Genomic DNA, 24,176 nt, shown 5'->3' on the forward strand with positions numbered 1-24,176 from the left:
TTGTGGCTGCCAGCCTTTGCTGTGACCTAGAGTGCATAGGCCACCGGCTAGGTGGTAGCAGCTGATAGGCGTGGCTACTGTTCTTGCTGTGGCCCTAGATGGGCATGTCTGTTTGACATGCGGCAATCCTTGGCAGGACAACAGCCATTGGTTTTGTCTTGTCTACAATCCTTGCAGGCATGGTTCTGGTTACACCAGCAGTAGGCATGGTTGGTTATTTGGTTGGATCTAACATGGGTTGTACAATCAGCTAGTGTTTGCTCTGAGTTTCACAGCCCATAGCTAATTTTGTTGCTGATTAGTATTCAGCAGGTGCGGTTGGTCATATGTTGTCAGCATACATCTAATCTTTGCTTCTGCCTTACATGCATTGTTTTTGGTCTTGTATGCCACTGCATATTATCAATAAGGCTGGCTTGTGGACCATGGTTTTGTAAGTTCAACAACTGGCTTGTGCTCTGTTGTTGCATGTGTGAAAATTGACTTTTGTGTCAGGTGCCAGTGCAGTTGGTGACCTTGTCTCCAAGGGTGGCATTCACAATAGCTGGCTTATGTACTATTGCTTGTGTATTAGAGTTCCACTATGGTGTTTTGCATACACTGCATCTGACGGGCATCTTGGCCTGCTAGTGTGACAATGGCCTTGCACATCTATGTTGGAATACATAATAACTGTCTGGTCCACCACTGGTTTTTATGTATGGTAGCTGGCTCATTGCCAGTGAATTGTGCATTATTGCTGGTTGGTACCAGTGTTTGTAGGCTATAAGCTTCTGGCATGCCTGATTTTGGATTGTGACCCCAGCTGTTTGCTGGTTCAGTAGCCTATTGGATAAAAACTACAAATCTGTTGGGACAGAAGCTGCATTTAATGAATATAAACACTGTAATAAAAGTTGTAAATCAGCAATCCGGAAGGCAATGAAAGGAAATGAAGAGTTAATTGCGGTGGAGGTGAAAACAACCCTAAAAATTTTTTTCAAATATATTAATAGTAAAAAGATGCAGGTTGAGAGTGTTGCTCCATTAAATAATGGTACCAGTGTGGTTGTAGCAGATACAGAAAAGGCAAATGTGCTAAATCAGTTATTTTCTTAGTAGTTTTTCATTCCTCCTCCCTACAAGCTTATCCTGTATGTTACATTCTAGTACTGTATTATAGAATGACAGCCCTATGGAAACTGAGCCACGGGGAAACTCTGCGATCTTGCCATGATTATGTCCACTAGATGGCAGTAAAAAGCCTTCATCCGGCTTAGACAGCAGTCAAAAGTCAATTGGGAAAAGGAAGGGTGGTCTGAATTCTAGTTATCTTTTCTTTGCATTTGGTCTGTGTTTGTGATCGTGGAAGCTGTTTGGAATCACTGGCACATTGGGATGTGTTGATGGGATTGATACTTTGCTAGGTAAGTGCTGAAGGCACTGGACAGCGACCCTGGAACCTTTCTTCTTGTTTGGCAAGTGCTGAATCTGAGCAAGAGCTCCAAGAAAGTGGTGCCGTGCATCAGGAGCTGTCCAGCAGCACTTGTGTTCCGTTCCTCTGTTGGCTCTGCAAGGGACTGTGTGCTTATACTTGCAACATGGGATGTTGTACAGGGCGCTGCACTTTGGTTTTCATCTGCACTTTACAGATGGTGAGTTCATTTAAATATATGTCTTAGCCGTAACCCTGGAAAAAAATGCTTGTATAAAGTACAGTGCATGGAATTGTTTAAATCTCAAAAATATGTGCATAGGGGAGCATAAAATAGCTGTTACTATAATGATACATTAATGATACATGTCTGGTGGTGCTGAAAATGCCTCTCAATGTGCATCCTGAATCACCTTCACCATTCATGAAATTTTTCCAGTCTTTATTGTTGCCCTGTGATGTGTTTTAAAACTGTCCCCACTGCTGAGCGAGACAAGACCTGCCTGACTGGAATGCCATGTGTTTCATTATGGAAGAGATCATCTAATGATTCTGAAAGTGACCTCAGGTGTCAGAATATGGCTTAGACCTTGGGGAGACTGCTAGGCGCTATAACAATAAAATCATGCACTGATCACTGTTCTCTTTAGTAACTGCTTTAACCTAGTCTACAAATAAGATGCGGTGAGACATGATTGTATTTGCTTTGTTGGTCACAGATGATTTGTACGGCTGTGAAAGTGGTACAGGTATGGGACCTGTTATCCAGAATGTTCAGGACCTGGGGTATTCCAGATAATGGATCTTTCCTGTGCCTTAAGTCTACTAGAAAATCATGTAAACATTAAATAAACCCAATAGGTTGGTTTGCTTCCATTAAGGATTAATTATATCTTAATTGGGATCAAGTACAAGCTACTGTTTTATTATTACACAGAAAAAGGAAATCATTTTTAAAAAATTTGATTATTTGATTATAATGGAGTCTATGGCAAACAACCTTTCTTTAATTCTGAGCTTTCTGGATAACGGGTTCCCGGATAGCAGATCCCATACTTGTACCTGCATATGTATTCCCTGCACCTGCCATGTGCCATTGATGATTCTAATGCACTTGCTATAATGTACCTATGGTGTGTTGTGCTTATAGAAATGTGTGTTTTATTTTGTGCTGGTTACAGCTGCATGGGAAGGAGCTGCTTCTCAGATTGCATCCAAGTCATGATCAATGAGCTCATTTGCATCCATTCAACAAAGGGGATATGATTCTGCCACTCACATATTAAGTGGTGCTGATTGTGCTCCTAATCATTTATAGTGATTACATGTATGTGCAGATGTGTTACACTGCTCTGTTGCAGTAAACCTTAACATTGCTGTCTGGTGAAACTGACACTGAATGCAGCGATTGCCAAACTTTTTTCACTCTATTAATCCTTCCCCTCCCTGTATTTTGCTCAGCTAAACAAAATTATTTTTTACTTGCACTGAAGACACAGACTGGATAGAAGTCAAAGGCAAAGTAGGCAAACACTTTAATATGTAACAATGCTGTTAAAGAACGTCAGTGGCAGACTTGTGTTGACCAAATGCTATTTCTACTATACTATATAAATACCATACAAGATTGATGTAGGAAATTTAATTTTTATGAAGCACCCCAAAGAAACATAGTAACATAGTAAGTAAGTTAGGTTGAAAAAAGACACACGCCCATCAAGTTCAACGTTTTAATTCTATTTTAACCTGCCTAACTGCTAGTTGATCTAGAGGAAGGCAAAAAATCCCATTCGAAGCCTCTCCAATTGCCTCAGAGGGGGAAAGAATTCCTTCCTGACTCCAAAATGGCAATGGGACTAGTCCCTGGATCAACTTGTACTATGAGCTATCTTCCATACCCCTGTATTCCCTCACTTGCTAAACACCATCCAACCCCTTCTTAAAGCTATCTAATGTTTCAGCCTGTACAACTGATTCAGGGAGAGAATTCCACATCTTCACATCTCTCACTGTAACCGCCTCTTCTCCAGGGTGAACATCCCCAATTTGGCCAGTCTTTCCTCATAGCTAAGATTTCCCATACCTTTTACCAGCTTAGTTGCCCTTCTCTGTACCCTCTCTAATACAATAATGTCCTGTTTGAGCACTGGAGACCAAAACTGTATGGTAACAGACTGCCCTTATTACTTATTTTTGGGAGCTTTGTAGCAAATTATTTTATTTTACTGGTGATATACCTTGAAGAAGATAAGATACTATTTTATTGGGAATGACACATATATTTTTTGACCAGTGAGATACTTGCAGTGAAGTTATGTTCCACCTGGGGCCCCTAGAATACATCTCGAAACTGGAATGATATTTCACTTTGTAATTGAGCCTATTCACCTTCTAACCTGCTGTAGATTGATTTGCAGTCACACGTGAGTGCACTGGAAAGCAAAGCTGTCCTCAATGTGTTAATTGTGCCCAAAAGAGTTGCTTGTCTTTTTGTCTAGACAAGGGCTGCCGCTGTCACAGCTTTAATCCTGGGATAACTTCTCATTTCCAATAATTCTATAAAAAACTTAAGTTGGCCTCATTTACTGACTTGTTGCAAAGGTTAATTGGAATGACATTGGCATCATTTATCATATGCTAAAGAGCAGTCAGTGTTGCAGCCCAATAATCGAATCCAACAGTTGTTACCGGTATAAACGCTATTTTGGATTCCAATTTTCTGGGCCACAGTGCTGACATTACTTGGGTTTGCACCTGACATCACTATGTTCTAATAGTCTAGAAAGCATGCAAATCAATAATGCAGTCCTATAGGTTGCTAGCTATGTTATATACAGACCTTTTTATGGATCTTTGAGGCTTAAAGCAGCTAACATATAAAATACAGGTATGGGACTTGTTATCCAGAATGCTTGGGACCTGGGATTTTCTGGATAATGAATCTTTCCCTAATTCAAATATTCATACCTTAAAGTGGACCTGTCACCCAGACATAAAAAGCTGTATAATAAAAGTCCTTTTCAAATTAAACATGAAATCCAAATTCTTTTTTTTTATTAAAGCATTTGTAGCTGTTGTAAACTCATTTAAAAATCAATCAAATATTGCCTACCCCTCCTCTATGCCTTAAGGAGTAAATGTGGAAGCTCAAAGAATTATCCTATGTGGCTTAATACAGAAGTAAAGAAGTTAATAGGAAAGAAGAGAAAGGCATTTAAAAACTACAAATCTGTTGGGACAGATGCTTTAATGAATATAAACACTGTAATAAATGTTGTAAATCGGCAATCCGGAAGGCAAAGAAAGGAAATAAAGAGTTAATTGCGGTAGAGGTGAAAACTAACCCTAAAAGTTTTTTAAATATATTAATTGTAAAAAGATGCAGGTTGAGAGTGTTGCTCCATTAAATAATGGTACCAGTATGGTTGTAACAGATACAAAAAAGGCAAATGTGCTACATCAGTTCTTTTCTTCATTGTATACAATAGAGGAGTCTGCGTTCCCAGGCTCACTTTATAACTGCACCAATGGCTTAGCTCAATCTAGTCTGTGGCTGACTCAGGATATGATTCATAAAGCTTTAATAAAAATTTATGTAAACAAGGTTTGAGGGCCTGATGGCATACACCCCCGGGTTCTAAGAGAGCTTAGTTCAGTTTTAGACCAGCCCCTATTTCTGATTTTCTCAGATTCACTGTCATCTGGTATGGTGCCTTTGGATTGGAGAAAAAGCTGATGTTATTCCAATATTTAAAAAGGGATTATGATCTCAGCCTGGCAATTATAGGCCAGTAAGTTTGACAAGTTCCATTGTATAGAGCACTGGTAAGGCCCCATCTAGAATATGCCGTACAGTTTTGGTCTCCATCACTCAAACAGGACATTATTATATTAGAGAGGGTACAGAGAAGGGCAACTAAGCTGGTAAAAGGTATGGAAAATCTTAGCTATGAGGAAGACTGGCCAAATTGTGGATGTTCACGGTGGAGAAGAGGCACTTAAGGGTAAATATGATAACTATGTATAAATATATAAGGGGATCATATAATAATCTCTCTAATGCTTTATTTACCAGTAGGTCTTTCCAGCTGACACAAGGTCACCCATTCCGATAAGAAGAAAAGAGGTTCCGCCTAAATATTTGAAGGGGTTTTTTACAGTGAGAGCTGTGAAGATGTGGAATTCTCTCCCTGAATCAGTTGTACAGGCTGATACATTAGATAGCTTTAAGAAGGGGTTGGATGGCTTTTTAGCAAGTGAGGGAATACAGGGTTATGGGAGATAGCTCATAGTACAAGTTGATCCAGGGACTAGTCCGATTGCCATTTTGGAGTCAGGAAGGATTTTTTCCCCTCTGAGGCAAATTGGAGAGGCTTCAGATGTTTTTTTTTTGCCTTCCTCTGGATTAACTGGCAGTTTTGCAGATTAAAAAAATAAATAAATAAAAGGTTGAACTTGATGGACTTGTGTCTTTTCTCAACCTTACTTACTATGTTACTATGTATACTATGTATGAAAGTAAAGTTCATGTTGCCTGACTAACATTATAAAATAGGATTTGGAATATTTTTTTGGGGTGACGGGTCCCCTTTAAATCTACTAGAATATCATGTAAAAATTAAATAAACCCATTGGATGGTTTTACTTCCAATAAGGATTCATTATATTTTAGTTTGGAATAAGTACAAGGTACTGTTTAATTATTACAGAGAAGAACATCATTTTTAACATTTTGGATTGTTTGGATAAAATGGTGTCTATAGGAGATCATGTATGTATAATGAAGCAATACAATTCTTAATGAATCAGATACAATTTAAGTGTAGGACTGGCCATTGCAGTGTATGGACAAACAATCCCTGTTTTGTGTAAAGGGTAAGGCATTTTTCAGTAGCAGTATGCACAAAATGTCTCTGTCTTAAATATATTGATAATGGGTTGAGTGCAGAGGAATCTTGTATTTGTCTATATGTATTTTGTGGTCATAGCACTCCCGCCTAATGGTTTTAAAAATTATTAGTGAGCACAACTTTCCCTTGTTTGGTATAGTCTATAGGAGATTGCCATTCTGTAATTCTGATCTTTCTGGATAAAAGGTTTCCGGAAAATGGATCCCATGCCTTTACTTTAGAGCAGGCAGCATTGTTCTAGGCTTTGAAACATGCTGATTTGCTATTATTCCACTTGGCTTGTGTAGAATAATAACATTTTTAACTTATCCAGCACCATCACAAAGTCTTAAATCTCTAGGTAGCCCATGGTTTAAATCTTAGATTCTATTCTCTGTGCAGTTATAAAAGTAAGTTACTGTATAACATTTGGTTGAGCACAAAACAAACCATCGTAATGCTCTATATTTAATTACAAGTATTGCAGCTTCCGGTTAAATAAGGAGTTACTGAATGGTAAGATTTCCTGGTGATTCTTTTAAAGCAGTGTTATTAAATCTTGGAGATGTGTCCATACTCCCTTCCAAGGGATCAGAATGATGGATTCATCAGCCCATAACTCTGATATACGGCTCCAAATATAATGCAAGGCCATCATATTTTGGGATATTTCCGAAAGTAAATAGATTTATTTCCTGCTACTTAAGGTCATTTGGGTTATGGCAATAAAATGTTCTTTGGTAAATCAGACTTGCTATTTTTTACGACTATTGCACATGATTTATTTTCTCTTTCACTGGTTTCAGGCATTGAAAACCACAGTTAATAAAACAGGCAGTGATCAAAGAGTGAGTTACAGTACAGGTAAGGGACTTGTTATCCAGAATGATAGGGACCTGAACTTTTCCAGATAAGAGATCTTTCTGTGTTTTTGATCTCTATACCTTAAAATTTTAATTAAACCCAGTAGGATTATTTTGCCTCCATTTAGGATTAATTATGTCGTCATTTGGATCAAGTAGAAGGTACTGTTTTATTTTTACAGAGAAAAAGGAAATCATTTCTAAAAATTGGAATTATTTAATTAAAATGGAGTCATTGGGAAATGGCCTTTCCGTAATTTGAAACTTTCTGGATAACAAGTTTCCGGATAACAGATTCCATACCTGTATTACTAAAGGTGGATTTATGAATGCAAATATAACATGAAGTATAAGCAATAAGAAATAAACCTACAGGGCTTGGGCTTGAGCATGCTCAGTTTGCTCCTCTCTCCCTCTCCCTTTTCCTGCTCCCTTCTCCCCTCCCTGCTGTAATCTGAGCCCAGAGCTATGAGTGAGCAGGGAGAGACTCAGGCAGGAAGTGATGTCACACCACGCTAATATGGCAGCTGCTACCCTAACCAAACAGAGAGTGTTTCTAGAGCTGTTTATTTAGGTATAGCATTCTAAAGAATAAATATAGTGTTATAACTTGCACTATTGTGGCAATATATTAGCAATAAACTGCCTCAGCAGCTTTCCTTCTCCTTTAAAGGAAATGTATACCATATTTATTCACAGGGTGTATTTCCATTTGTTTTCCATTTATTAAACAGTAAGTTAGCAGTACAATCATATTGGTTGCAAACTATATTTCTTTTCTCAATAATTATATTTCTAAATATCAATCAGGGTTATTGCCATGGTAGAAGTAATGTCTGTATAACCAGAAATGGTAATTACACCTCCGAGCAATTAGTTAATTAATGACATAGTTGCAAAAGCACAATGCATCTTCTCTCTGTTGATAAAGAAAAGGGAGAACAGGAACAGCTTTGTGCAAAGCCCCTACATCTGTACTCAATAAATGTGGCTGGACTTGACTGGAGCTCAAATACTCTAATGATACCAGCAAAGAACCGTTCTTTGACTAATCGTTTTATAAGCTGTCAAAAGAAATCCTATAATGAGTAACGTCAGATGAGACGTATGCAGGACTTTGTTTTGTTACTTTAACTTTTTGTCCAATCTCTACATTAAAGGGCCTAAAATATTTAACAGCATTTGCTGTTTTAATTTTCCTGGATTATATTATATACAGTTAGGTCCATAAATATTTGGACAGAGACAACTTTCTTTTTTCTAACTTTGTTTCTGTACATTACCATATTGTTTTTTTTAATAAAACAATTCAGATTCAGTTGAACTGCAGACATTCAAATCAGTGGGTTGAACAAAAAGATTGCATAAAAATGTGATGAACTAAAGCCTTTTTTAACACAATCACTTTCAGGGGCTCAAAAATAATTGGACAATTGACTCAAAGGCTATTTCATGGGCAGATGTGGGCAATTCCTTTGTTACGTCATTATCAATGAAACAGATAAAAGCCCCGGAGTTGATTTGAGGTGGATACTTGTATGTGAAAGATTTTGCTGTGCACAGACAACATGTGGTCAAAGGAGCTCTCCATGCAGGTGAAACAAACCATCCTTTAGCTGCAAAAAACAGAAAAACAAACCCATCCAAGAAATTGCTACAATATTAGGAGTGGCAAAATCTACAGTTTGGTACATCCTGAGAAAGAAAGAAAGTGTTGGTGAACTCAGCAACGCAAAAAGACCTGGATGTCCATGGAAGACAACAGTGGTGGATGATCACAGAATAATTTCCATGGTGAAGAGAAACCCCTTCACAACAGCCAAACAAGTGAACAACACCCTCCAGGAGGTAGGCATATTGATATCCAAGTCTACCATAAAGAGAAGACCGTGGGAAAGTAAATACAGAGGATGCACTGCAAGGTACAAGCCACTCATAAGCATCAAGAATAGAAAGGCTAGATTGGACTTTGCTAAAAAACATCTAAAAAAGCCAGCACAGGTCTGGAAAAACATTCTTTGGACAGATGAAACCAAGACCAACCTCTACCAGAATGATGGTAAGAAAAAAGCATGGAGAAGCGCGGAACAGCTCATGATCCAAAGCATACCACATCTCTATAAAACATGGCAGAGGCAGTGTGAAGGCTTGGGCGTGCATGGCTGCCAGTGGCACTGGGACACTAGTGTTTATCCATGATGTGACACAGGACAGAAGCAGCCGAATGAATTCTGAGGTGTTCAGAGACATGTTGTCTGCTCAAATCCAGCTAAATGCAGTCAAATTGATTGGGAGGCATTTCATAATGACCCAAAACATACATCCAAAGCAACCCAGGAGTTCATTAAAGCAATGTGGAATATTCTTGAATGGCCAAGTCCGTCACCTTATCTGAACCCAATTGAGCATGCATTTTACTTGTTGAAGACTGAACTTGGGTCAAAAAAAGCCCACAAACAAACAGCATCTGAAAGCAGCTGCAGTAAAGGCCTGGCAGAGCATTAAAAAGAGGAAACCAAAAATCTGGTGATGTCCATGAGTTCAAGGCTTCAGGCTGTCATTGCCAGCAAAGGGTTTTCAACCAAGTATTAGAAAAGAACATTTATTTTCAGTTTTTTAATTTGTCCAATTACTTTTGAGCCCCTGAAATGAAGTGATTGTGTTAAAAAAAAAAAAAGGCTTTAGTTCCTCACATGTTTATGCAATCTGAGTTGTTTCATTTAAAATTCATTATGGTAATGTACAGAACCAAAATTAGAAAAAATGTTGTCTCTGTCCAGATATTTATGGACCTAACAGTAGGTTTTGACTATGGCAATATTATCTGTTATCATGTAGTCAGTGTCAGACTGGCCCACCAGGATACCAAGAAAACTCCCAATGGGCCAAGGTATCATTGAGTACTCGTACTTTACAAAGAATTTAACCTATGCCATGGCCATTCCCCATTTCTTAGACTGTAAGCTCTATGAGTCAGGGATCTCCTTCTACTGTATCTCATACCATATGGTGCTTTATACTTATTTATGTATTCTGTTTATTCTAATACATGTCCTTCCTGTGTATACTTTTGTACATTGTAAGATTGTACAGAGCTGTGCATCCTTGTAGCACTTATAAATAAAGTTAGACGATAATTACTGTGTAAGAACAATCAGAAAGGCATGGATAGATGAAAGAGTATGTAAAAATAAGATTCTAGGAGTGTTCTGAGTAAAGAGGGGAAGAATTGGAGGATAGGAATGTTATCTGAGGGTTTTTGTAGGCCCCTGGTTGAACCATATTCAGGGGTAGCTAATTCATACATTCCACCATATCAATGTTGGTCCCTGCTAGACAATTTACTTGTTTTCTGAAACTGATGCTCCTTTGGTGTTATTAATTAAAGAAAAAATGTACCTGCTCCAGGAATCTCACAAATATCATTCTTCCGTTAAAGGAGAAGGAAAGGCTAAAATTAAGTAAGCTTTATCAGAAAGGTCTATATAAATACACCAGTTAACCCTCAAAGTAATGCTGCTCTGAGTCTTCTGTCAAAATAAAACCAGCATTTCTTTCCTTCTATTGTGTACACATGGGCTTCTGTATCAGACTTTCTGTTTTCAGCATAAACCTCCAGGGCTAGGGCTTGAGCATACTCAGTTTGCTCCTCTCCCCCTCCCTCCTCCCATTCCTGCTGTAATCTGAGCCCAGAGCTGTAAGTGAGCAGGGAGAGACTAAGGCAGGAATTGATGTCACACCAAGCTTATATGGTAGCTTCTATCCTAAACAAACAGAGACAGTGGGGGTCATTTATCAACACTGGGCAAATTTGCCCATGGGCAGTAACCCATGGCAACCAATCAGATTGCTGAATTCTTTGTTCTACTTACAGCTGGCTTCAAAAAGCTAAGCACTGATTGGTTGCTATAGGTAACTGCCCACGGGCAAATTTGCCCAGTGTTGATAAATGAGCCCCAGTGTCTAGAGCTGTTTACTCAGGTATGGTAAAGCATTCTGCAGAATAAATATAGCATTCTAGCTTGCACTATTGTTGCTAATCTGTTGGCAATAAACTGTTTTGGAGCACAAAGCAGTAAGGTAGAATGTGCAAGCTATTCTGCTGTTAATTAGTAATCTACAACCGATATAATTGAAGCAAGTTTGGCTGCTCAGATTAGCGCTGTTGCTGTTCAAGCTTGAACTCTCCTTATAAACGTTTATGACCCTGTCATATAGTGTTTTTTGTTCTGGGAACAATAAAACCACAAGCATGAATGAACCCTATAAAATGACATATCCTGAAAGATAGCTGGAACCACAGCATGGCTAAATGGTCTCAGACCCCTGGTTACTCCCTTTCCTTATTGCCGTGCCTACACTTAGGGGCAGATTTTATTAAGGGTTGAATAGTAAATTTGAATTTACAAATTTTTATTGGTTTAAAAATTCATACATTCAAATTTTAATCCCCCTATTCAAATGTAAATTCGAATGTGATGATTCAGCACACCTTGCCCATGGAAAAAGTCCTTATTCGAATATTCACCACCTAAAACCTGCCAAGTTCATGTAGAAGTCAATGGCAGAGTTCCGTTGAGCCATTTAAAGATGTTAATAGCCTTCCTGACATTCGAGTTTTTTTCAGAGGGAAAACTCAAATTGAACATGAATCGAATACGAATCAAATTTTCGGATCGTACCAATTCTATCATATATTAGACATTCAATTTCTTTCTTAAATAACCTCCCATTGGAGTTGTGAGTATATGCGAATTTATTAGAGAAAAAAAATTCACATGAATTCAAAATTGGACCTTTGATAAATAACCCTCTTAGAATTCTGTCTTTTCATTTACAATTCCATTATCTCCATCTGAGGGCCCTGACAAATGCACAACATAGGCTGAAGCCCTACCAGTTAGACCTGATTAAATAAACTGGAAAAGGATGTGTTACAACAATGAATGCAGCAGTAAAGTTTGGTCTCATTTTTGGAGTTGGAGTTTGGAACTCAAGACCCTTGAGCAAATCTCTCGGATTTTACTGATTATTTGAAACTTTAATGTATGTGATGTTTTAAATTTGATAAGTGCAATGTGAATATTTTATGTTAGAAATATGCATAAATATATTAAACAGCTTAATATTTTGTATGCTTTACATACTGTTGAGGGTTGATTTTGCCCCATTGTTCGAGGCAATTTTTAAAAGATTGAGGATTGAGATTGGGATCCGGGCTTCGACTTCTCACCCCCTTCAATAGTTAACTTCTATCAAAGTTTTATTTTTCCTCGCCAAGCCAGCACTGTGCCAATAGATTATGCGCCAAATAAACTCAACGGCCGTTTGAGAGTGCCACATTGAGTGTGCTGTTAAATTAAAAAATATATTCTTTATAAAATACACTGAAAGAGTCAGTGTAAAAATAACCACAGGGCAACATAACACTAATTATCAACAAGCTATGCTGAGCATGCCTTTATATAATTATCCAGCCAAAAGAAAGTCCAAAGCCACCCAACACTAATTAAAAACGACTGGGTTCCTAACAGTTTGCCGCTCTGTCCATCTGCTTTCAGAATCCATCTGTTGTCATGCAGATATGACAGTATTCGAGATATATTTACCTTCTTCTTACTTCCAATGCATGTATTTATTCCAGTACATATATTAACAATGTGTTCTGCAAACATCTATTCTGCAACATTTAGGAAACTGAAATACAGTGGGCAAACTCCGGCTAATGGCAAGTGACATGAAGCAGGGAGGATTACGCAGCAAATTTAGCTCATTTTATGATGCAATTGTATTTTTACTATTTTCCTGCCAGAGAGCTCTGTAAATATCCAATCTTCAAATCACAAAAAGCATTCAAAATGCTGCAATTGGAAAAAAAATCATATATGCACGTGGTAACAGTGCAGGACGTAAAAGCATGAAATCTACTACTTCTGTTGGTTTACAGGAAACGTGAGCTTGGAAATGATGCAGTACACGAGATCAATTATATTTTTATGTTCCAGAGGAGCTTGCCTCAAAGTGAGCAATTCATTTTAGTGACAGTCGGCAGCCATCCGGATATTTGTGTGAGGCAAACCTACCCAAGTCCGTCATTTACTGAGAAGCCATTTAGCTGCATGCAATATGATTATTTACTGTGTTTTCCAAAGGTGGATATTGTCAATGCGCACATTAACAGAACAGGAACAAAAATGCTTATTCATTCATCTGGAGATGAGCATCTGGCCATCGGTATAGCCAAATAAAATGGAAATACACTTGCTAAGGCATATCATTTCTGTAAAGGGGTTGTGTTGTTCTGAGACTTTTAGAAATGTATTTGCCTAAAACCAGGAGCCCAGTATGAGAGATTTCCAGTTTGGTACCCCTCTTCTCTATCATGGGCCCTCAATATATATATATATTTATATAAGAATGTATGCTCTTTTATTGTGATAGCATCTTATCCAAGTGCCTTATCCAAAGGCACTTGGGGACCCTTTACAAGGAAATATATATAATAGAGTGAATAAAGTACCCCCTCTTTTAAAAATATAAGGATATTATAAGTTACCAAGGAGTTTCATGTCCATATAAAAGTACGAGGCCGAAGGCTGAGTGTTTTTATACAGGTCATGGAACTCCAAGGTAACTTCTAATATCCTCATATTTTGCAACAGGAGGGGTACTTTATTTATTATAATACACAAGTTTCAGTGAGTCATGTGACAGAAATGACATCAGAACTCACCGTTTATAACTGATGACATCAGAACTCACCGTTTATAAGGATATAATTTACAAGATATTCATGGCTTTTGTGTATTATATATATATATATATATAATCGAGCAACAATGTTCACACTCTCAAGTCTTAAAAAGTGAAAAAGTTATTTATTAAAAAGATAAAGGCTACAGTGCTACTGAAACGTCAGTTCTTTTTAATAAATAACTTTTTCACTTTTTAAAACCTGAGAGTGCGGACATTGTTGTTCGATTATTCTATATTTTATGAATGCACCCAGGCACTTTGATTTTTTTTTTGTAATGTGAGTGCCGGCTAATTTATAATATACTATTATAGCTTTATATAGGAGGATCACTGTTAAGTCTAGACATTTCACTTAGGTTACATTACTGTTAGAGGTCAGTGAGTTAAAACAATGTGCAATAAATTAGCCACACACAGGAAGGAGATGACTGCCTGCAGAGGTTACAGTCTAATTACATATTTAGAAAGACATATGGAAACAGTCGGAGTAAATGTAAGTGTTTTTGCTCAGTTATGGCTACTTGGTTCAAGAGATGTCAACATTTTTCCTTTAGCTGTTCTTTAATTCAAATACCCCCCCCCTTCTAAACGGCATTTTAGGGACCATACTCAGTGATGTCACTATAAACTGACTTTTGAACTGGCTTATTCACATCTTGTTTCTTAAATCAGTCTTTACAATGACTCTTTGGGAGTTATTTAACAAAATCCGAATTTTTCTGATATTTTATTTGACCTTATTTATTATTAAAAAAGCTCAAATTAATCAGATCAGGGAAAAACTCAATAAAATCGAGCTAAACCCCGAATCATACGATTTTATCTGAGTTTTTTCCCGAATCATACAATTTTTTCAGGCTTTTTTTCCCTGAAAAGTCAGAATTTTAAAGATTTTTGCCTGAAAAGCCAGAAATAGTCGGATTTTTGGGCTAATTCCAGAGCAGACCACAGCAACTTCCAAATAGGATAGGGACCTCTACCATTGACCTATATACAACCTTGGCAGGTCTGAGATTTCGGCTTTTCGGATTCAAACTTTTACATCCTCAGGGTATAATAAATCTAGAAAAAATTGAGGGTTTTTTTCCACTAAAAATCTAGATTTTATAGTATAGCATCTCAATAGCAGCAATGATCCAGGACTGCAAACATGTCACTGGGGGTCACCATCTTGGAAAGTGTCTGGAAAGTGTCTGGGACACATACATGCTCTGAGCAGTTGTTGAGAAGCTAAGCTAAGGGGTTGTTGCAAATGTACAAGCAGAAAATTAAGTTTGTCTGTAATATAAGTTGATGCTACAGGGCTGATTATTAAATTCTGATGCTAATTTCACTGGCTTCTGTGCCATCTAGTAATTATCTATAGTAAGTACTAATCAGTGTTATATTGTGACATTTCTCTCTATATACAGTATATTGTGAGTCTGTTCCTAAGTTCAGTAACTGGCAATAGCACAGAGCATGTGAATCAGAAAAGAAGATGGGGAGCTACTGGGGCATCTGTGGAGACACAGATCTTCCCTGCTAAAGGGCTGTAGTTGCATTGGGCTGGTACAGAAGCCAAAATCATAATTTACAACATTTCTAGACAAAAACTCAAAAGGCAGACGGCACTTCTGAAAATAGGGTTTATTGGAATTCCTGCTGAGAAAAAAACCTAACGCGTTTCGGGAGTTATCCCTTAGTCATAGGTACCTATACTATATACCTATACTATAACCTATGACTAAGGGATAACTCCCGAAACGCGTTAGGTTTTTTTCTCAGCAGGAATTCCAATAAACCCTATTTTCAGAAGTGCCGTCTGCCTTTCGAGTTTTTGTCGTGTTTACAGTGGGGACACTGTTGGACGGAGCACCTGACTTGAGGGGAGAGCGGTGAGCATGTGCAGTCCTTTTTTTCGCCTTTCTACTTACAACATTTCTAGCCTACTTCTTTAGTTCAGCTATAGTTTTCTTTTAAATACAGGTAAACTACAAAAAAAGCCTTGCCTGGCTGCTCTAATGTTAGAAAATGAATAATGAAAGTGATAAAGGGTTTATCAAGTAAAATGCTAATAGTAATGTGCTTGTTAGATGCATAAATAAAGCAATATCAGTATTTCTCTAATATTAAGGCGAATGGAGAGATTCTGTTACTGCAGAGTGGTGTCTTTGCTTTCCAAGTTCTGCAGTACACATCATCCTCTTATCTGCTTTATGCCTTTTATTTATTTCCTCTTATTCCCTGATGTATTGCTGACTTTTAAGCATCTCAACTATCATTACCCCCTCCTTGCCTTTCTCTCTGCGCACAAGAATACTGTGAGGGATAAACAGCATACATATATGAAAAGGTCTTTCTCACTGGCTGAATACATCCTTCTATATTAGAATCCAGCTATGTGAGTGCAGGCACAAGTCCAAATCTGTGCATCTCTAACCTGATGAGAAAAGCATATATGAAGACATTAATGAGCCCTTTTATAAACGAGCAGTTTTATAGAGGCAAAACATGAATAACATTAATGGCTGGTACAAGCTTTTTTCCTTTTCTTAATATAATTTTCAGTCTATATAATGAAACAGATATGAACATTTCCTGACAGGCAAAGTATAACTGCTGAATTAACACAAGGATATTGCCTTATGGTAATGTGCCTAAATCAAATTATGTGTTTATTTTACATGATCTGGCAACCCTATCCCTGTAAAACTAAGTACATATATGAACTGGTGCACAGAAATCCTAGCAATGTGCAGAAAGTATCAGAGCTGCTAAGTAATCAGTCTTAAAGATAACTTCCTAAAAGTTCACCTTTAGATAGATAAAGGAGAAAAAGCGGGCAGAGGTTTCTCCCATTTGATCTATGTTTCAAGCAAAGATTTAAACATTGCAGCACAATGCACAGTGGATCCATAAGTAAATTTTATTTGCCAGCTGTTATCTTTGCTTCTGTTCAACCAGATATTTACCTGAGCCAATATCCACAAATATTATGCCAGAGAATGCACCGGGCTGCTGGGCGCAAGGAAAGGACATACAGATAGTGATGGGTGAATGTATTCGCCAGGCGCAAATTCACTGCGAATTCCCGGCGTCTGTTTTTTTGGAAGCTGGCTGATTTTCGCCGGCGAATGTGCGTCAGCATCCAAAAAACAGACGCCGGAGTGAAAAACGGATGTCTGCGTCAAAAACGAGACACCGGCGCTGTTTTGCTAATTTTTCAACGTTTTGCAAATTTCACAGGAAATTCACAAATTTTTCGGCCCCAGATTTGCCCATCACTAAATACAGACAATAATTATAGAAGGGCCTTTAAAGGGCATGTAAAGGCAAAAAAATAAAATCCCAATTTTAATTTCTGTAATAAAAAAGAAACCTATCTCCAATATACTTTAATTAAAAAAATGTGTACCATTTTTATAAGAACCCTGACTGTGTGCAGTGAAATTCTCCCTTCATTTACTGCTGTGGATAGGAATTGTCAGATGGTCCCTAACTGCTGAGCAGGGAAACAATCATACTTATGAACAGCAGGGGGAGCCCCCGCCTTACTTCCCAGCCATGCAGAACTCAAGCAGCTTTGTTTATGACGATCCCTAAGCAGCCCAGACCACATTGAGCATGTGCACAGTCTTAGTCTTGCAAAGATGTTTAACAAAGTTACAAGATGGTGACCCCCTGTAGCCAACTTTGAAAGCATAAATTATTTGTTTGATTAGGCTTGTGGTGCAGTAAGTTCATGATTATATTTAGTATACAAAATACAGCATTTCTAGCCTTATTCTATTTTAGACTTTACATGCCCTTTAATGGCATTCTTGGGGCACAAATATACAATTATTGAGCTCTTGTACCATAAGGTACATGATTTGTAGCCTAAAGATTCATGGAGATTGTTTGGTCTTAATTAATTATGGATGCTGCCTGCTATCATTTTTTCCATCAGTACTGGCCATGAAGAAACAGAATAATGACTTTCACAGGCAAGGCAGAAACTGCAAGCAGCCTTACACATACCTCTGCAGATTTGAGACAACATTTGCACAAAATCAGATATTCTTCTCCAAATCCATTCATTGCAAAAATCAAAGGAAAAATATGCAAAGGGGTTAGTGTGCCTTTCAAAGGAAACTTTATCCTTCTTAATGGGTCTTTCTTTCGTCTATTTCCATAAAAAAGTCTGTAATGTATGTAGGCATTGATTGCAGTATTCACAGAGCACTTTCAATTTTGTATATTTATAAATATCAGAGGGCACTGCCTGATAGATTGTTTACTGTTCCTGTAGTATTTTCCACAAGGATTGAACTAAAACAGCAACATGATTTCTCTTGAAGTCAATAATGTGTCAACAAAGACATAAAATATAGCAGCTTCAGAGTACAGATTCAGAGCAAATGCAGATGTGTTTTTTTATTCAATGCCTGCAGTACTCTCATATTCAACTGTAGTTTTAAGTGAAACCAAAATTATGTAAGAAAAGGTTTGATTGTGTCAGCTGACACTATAGTCTGTACTAAACTATCTCTGAAGGAAAGTGGTTTTGTAGGTGCCCCAGTCTGGTCCCTGCTGACGCTGGGCATGTCTGAATTTGTTCAGAGTTCCCAGTACATTTGCAAATCAGGGAACTGGCTGCATTATCATTTTGCTCTGCCTGCTGTTCTCCAGACTTTTTAGGGATAACTGGATTCTTTGTAAGTAATAATAACAACACAGAGCAATCCTTCTAATGCGAGTGTGACTAATTCTCCCTTTTTGCTTAGTGTTCCTTGCCCTTGTTATGTGGCAGGAGTAATCCTCAGGAGCCTCCGTTGGAGAAAGGCCGCCAGCGAATGAAAAACCTATTAATGCATTTACTAATCTATAACATTTACACTTTGGCATGACATTCTTCCATCAAATCCCAGAAGGTATCAGTGCAGAGATCCAGGCCAGAAACAAACAGTTTGGGAAAAGAAACATTATCTCTCTGTCTGTTCTGCTTCGGAGTATCCACTAGTCTCTGATTTTCTTTGTTTTCTTTTTAAACCTACACACATTGTAAGAAACACTCAAAACAACTTAGATAGAACCTTCTTTTTAGTGAAGAGATCAAACCTCTTCCATCTCGAACATTGACGCAATAAATATATATCAATATTGATAATGGAATATCACTACTGATAATATGGGCAGTTTTTGTGCCAAAATCTGCCCTGCTTGCCTAATGAAATAGATGCTATGCTTGTCAATTCTACTGCAACATGGGACAATGCTAGAGGATAGGGTTTTCTCAGCTGCCAGACAAAATTCTCGCTGGGAGGCAGCTGTATTAGGATTCTAATCTTCGATTTTTGAGTTTTCAGAAAAAACTTGAAAACTTGATTGCTTAAATAAATGAACAAAAACAACTTGAACACCATAAAATCTCATTCTGGCATTTAATTTTCAATGTGTTTGCCAATTATCAAATTAATCTTGTAAAAGAAAATTGCGATTACTGTTGTTTAAACAAAACAAAGGTAGTTTATACAGTCTCTTCGAACTTCACTACATTCTCTTTTTTTCTCACACACATGCAGATATAGATCCCCGCTCGCTGGGATGTGAATCTTTCCTAAAAAAGATAACTTGCTCAGGGAACATTTTGCTAAGCTTAGATGTCGAAAAGGCATTCAACAAAGTTCTCTGGTCACTCATGTCTAGGGTCCTGGAATGTAAAACATTGCGATAGACATTCTCCAAATATAAAAACAATATATAAAATGCCTCAAAACACACTAATTGTAAAAAATAACAACCAATTTCCATGGTTCGTGGCACATGTCAGGGCTGTCCCCTTTCCCCCTTACTATTGAACTTAGCAGTAGACCCACTACTTAAAGGAATTGTTCAGTATAGAAATAAAAACTGGCTATATAGATAGGCTGTGCAAAATAAAAAATGTTTCTAATATAGTTAGTTAGGCAAAAATATAATGTATAATGGCTGGAGTGACTGTGTGTGTAACATAATAGCCAGGACACTACTTCCTGCTATTCAGCTCTCTTGGTTTACACTGACTGGTTACCCTGGTTCAGAGACCCAATCAGAGACTTGTGGGGGGGACACATGGGTCATATCTGTTGCTTTTAAATCTGAGCTGAATGCTGAGGATCAATTACAAACTCATTGAATAGATATGTACCATGTGGCTCCCCTTCAAGTCGCTGACTAGCTCGGAGTTATAGAGCAGAAAAGCAGGAAGTAGTGTTCTGGCTATTATATCACACATCCAGTCACTCCAGCCTTTATACATTACATTTTTGCCTAACTAATTATATTAGAAACATTTTATATTTTGCACAGCCTATCTATTTACCCAGTTTTTATTTTCATACTGAACTGTTCCTTTAAGGTGTCCATAGAAGTTACGATTTTAAAAGATTTTTAAGTTATCGTAACACCAATCTTATCCTGAAATTATCTTTTAAATGTCCAATTTGTCCATTAACTAAAAAGACAATCTCAAGCGATATTGTCTAGTTATCAACCATTGGACAATGGATAAATTTCACTGTGAACGATGAAAATTTTCTAACCTGACTGATCGATTTTCTAACAGATATCAGATGCAAAATCGTTAGCTGCACAATTATTTGGTTCCCGCTAACCTCATAATAATTTGATGGATTCGTTGGATCGCACTAAAATGGGTGAAAAAAAATGTTAATGTCTAGGCAACCTTAAGAATACTATAAGATTTATCTTTATTTGAAAGCATTAAATTTGGACACACTGAGATAAAAATTACAATCTCCTCTTATGCATCTCCACATGAACACTCGCTTTCAGCTATACTGGAGGTAATTCAACACTTTGGCGAAATATCTTGATATACCATTAATCTAGAGAAATCTGCTGCCCTATTTTGGAGTAACGGTAAACCACCGAGGTGGAGTATATCCTATAAGATCACTTGGGCTAAAGACTATAAAATGTATTTAGGAGATTGGATACCCCATAATCATCATAAGCTCTACAACCTAAATTTTAGATGCAGCATTATTCAAATTTGCCAAACTATTGTACCACCTACAAGCCTTACCCTTTTCGAAACCATTTTGGAACAAAATGATGTCAAAGAAATTACAAAACCGTTCCGCAACTTCATATGGAACAGCAAAACACCATGTATAAGCATGCAAAAACTGCAACAGCTGGCATCGCATGGAGTTCTTAATTTTCCAGTTATTAAGTAGTATACTTTAGCAGAGCTAATGAGAATCCTGCTAGATTAGCTGTATTTCTCATCATGTGATGTTATATGAATTAGAACAAAGATGAAAGCTTTGCTGCACCTTGGAATCAAATAACTATACTACATATACATAGGCAGGAACTATCCCCTAGAATACAAAACAATCCCCTAATCCTGTCTATATGGCAAATCTGTCATATTCTCCTATTTAAACATAATTTAAATTCACACCACATGCTCCAAGTTACATTTACACATAATAAAGAATTTCAAAGTGGCCAAGCCAACCAACCCTTTGTGCGATGGGTAGTAGCAGCCCTCTCCACAGTAAAGCTTGTAGTCAATACTCAATTACAGAGACCCTTGTCTTTTCATGAAATAAGGGAACAATTCCCCACAACTATAATAACAAAAATGTTTGCTTTCATGTAAATGCACAGCTATGTGATACAAATTTACAAAAATCTGTCTGAAAAAGACTGAAGCAACCTCTGGATAATCTCCTCAATAAGTAAGGGAAATCAACGTAGCTATTTTCAAATTTTATAAAACTATGCTAGTACTAACTGACTATGTAACACATCATAGGGGTGCCGGATATTGGCTACAACATTTTCCTGAACTAGATATGGAAGACATACTGGGAGCACTCCACACTAATATTAAAGCACTTCCCATGCCATGGGAAATGTTTTTGAAACTTTTACACTAGACATATTACTCACCCATGAAATGATATGAGCTGAAATTAAAAAACTGAGTAGATACATACCATGTGTTATAGGGATGCCCAAAAATTGGAACGTAAGAGATGCATATCTCTTAAACTTTACTATGTTCTGCAACCATATGTGAATTTCCTAGAAACATAGAACTATGTGTTTTTTATTCAGATACGGTGTACTTTCATGATTTCAATTGTATACTGTCATTATTTAATCCCCTTCTCCTTGATTTCACACACAAGACATGTGTCTGTATTTATGCCTGCATAAAAAATAAAACAATGTTTAAAAAAAAAAAAACAAATTGTAAATTAACTTGAATTTTTCATTATGATGCCGATTTATTTTATTATTGTTTTCACTTAAAAATAAAGAGTTATAGGAAATTGATTTTTGCTGCATTTTGATGCCCATTATTTTACTCCTGCAACATAATTTGACTACTTTCTCTGTTTTGGCTTCCACATTGGCTACATGCGTTGTTCCTATAATGTACAATGGAACAAAAATTAGTTTATTTACTAGTAACTATTGGGTCTTGGTGTCCTTTACTTTACCTTCTGCTTCAGATATCAGTCTCGATATTTGCTCCTTATTGATTTCCTTTTCTCCCTGTTCTCTTTGTTTCCATCCCCCATACACTGATTCCTTTGTGCATAACAAATGTGAAGTTTTGTCCTATATTTCCTGAATGCAGTGAAGCAATACTATATGTAATATTTATGAAACCAAGTGAAGTATCTACTATAGCTGTGTTTGATGGAAGTAACTGGCATTTAGAAAATACAGACAATACAAGTGCATGTGCTGGTTATGTATCATTGTGTCAAACAAATAGGCTTGTTCCCCATAAGCTGGGCAATTTCTTAAGGTTTTAGTGACAGGAACACAATTGAAAGAAAACTCAGGAATCATGGATGAATTGGTTTTATCTAAATAGTGACATTTAGGATAAAATACCAGTAGGCCTTCTAAAAGGTTTTTGCTGGATAGGAAATAAGTCTGTAACATGAAGTATCAGTGTCTGCTAATACCCCAAAATATTACTGAAAAATAAAGCTTTAACCAATCCTCCAAATCTGCTATCATTAATGATGGGCGAATTTTTTGGCGCCGACGACAAGTATTACGTTGGCGACAATTTATAAATATAAATAAAGTCAATGAATGCCTTTAATTCACCAAAAAATGGTGAATTTTTGCAGCAATTTTGCGAATTTAATCGCCGGCAGCGAAATGTGGAAATTAGGCACGAATTTGCACCTGAGGAACTCCTATCTACTCTATTGCACTTCACCTGGTCTGAGGTCGAAGGCAAGTCTGGCGATAGAGGTAAAGGGAAAAAAGATAAATAAATAGAAAGGCCGGTATTTTTTTTCCAGAAAAGGTGGCAACCCTAGGCCCAGGAGGGCCAGGAACACCGGGTTTTTTTTCCCAGTCGACCCTGATTGTCTCTCTATTGTACTTAATGGCACTGGACATATCAGAACAGGTTTGGACTGGAGCAGTGTGGGCCCATGAGAGAAACTGGAGCCAAGGGCCAATAAGAGAAACTGGTGTAAAGGGCCCACCGGCCACATTAACTTTTTTTAATGGTACTAATGGTTTACATTGCAAACAGTAGGCAGCAAAAGTACTAAAATGCTAAAGACAAGTTAGTACCAATACTTAAATCCGGAAAATCCATGTGTCATTTGTCAGCAGTATAAGTAAAGGCAAAATGTTGCATCTAACAACTTGTGACCCAGAGATAAGAGTAAATAGAGATATGAAAATGGTCTGGTAGCTCTATGTTAAATACCATCATAAACAAACATAGAGAGAAAATAAGATAGTATAATACATTTTGGATGTAGGCACTGCCCCAGAAAGAAATGATAAAATATTACCTTTTTAATTAAATCAAGGTCCGCATATGCAACGAATGAGTCATTATTTTTACCATGGAACACAAATGTCCACTCTTAAACCTAGCTAAGGGCTAACTCATCGTTCCATTTATTAAGGAGACAATAAACCTTTTATTTATCTCTTTATGCATTTATGTTTTTTAAGCAAGTTAGCACCAATATAAACATATAAATAATCTATAAAGACAGCCATTCCAATATTAACTAATACACAGTTTTAATCATGCAGCATTAAGCACAAATATTTAACAGCCTAAGAAGGTGTCTGACAGGCCCCGGAGGTTTGTTTTATATTACCATCTCTCTCAGCACTCCCAAGGCTAAACAAATCATTTCCCCTCCAACACATAAATTCTATATACTCCCACATTGTTCTTCGGTCAAATAGTGCAGACAAAAAAAAAAACACATAGTA

At 37.3% G+C, this 24,176-nt stretch overlaps 1 protein-coding gene across 2 annotated transcripts in view; it reads left to right on the plus strand.

Moving 5' to 3' along the window:
- The first annotated feature begins 1,293 nt into the window (after positions 1-1,293).
- nkain3.S (Sodium/potassium transporting ATPase interacting 3 S homeolog) overlaps positions 1,294-24,176 on the plus strand; it is a 313,723-nt gene continuing 290,840 nt past the window's right edge. Inside the window, exon 1 of one of the 2 annotated variants that reach the window (XM_041567191.1) lies at positions 1,294-1,634. In XM_041567191.1, coding sequence (XP_041423125.1) covers positions 1,581-1,634 — 54 coding nt within the window. In that variant the 5' untranslated portion in view covers positions 1,294-1,580. 2 annotated transcript variants of the gene reach the window in all.

Source organism: Xenopus laevis, chromosome 6S (assembly GCF_017654675.1).
Source record: "Xenopus laevis strain J_2021 chromosome 6S, Xenopus_laevis_v10.1, whole genome shotgun sequence".
NCBI classification, from domain to species: domain Eukaryota; kingdom Metazoa; phylum Chordata; class Amphibia; order Anura; family Pipidae; genus Xenopus; species Xenopus laevis.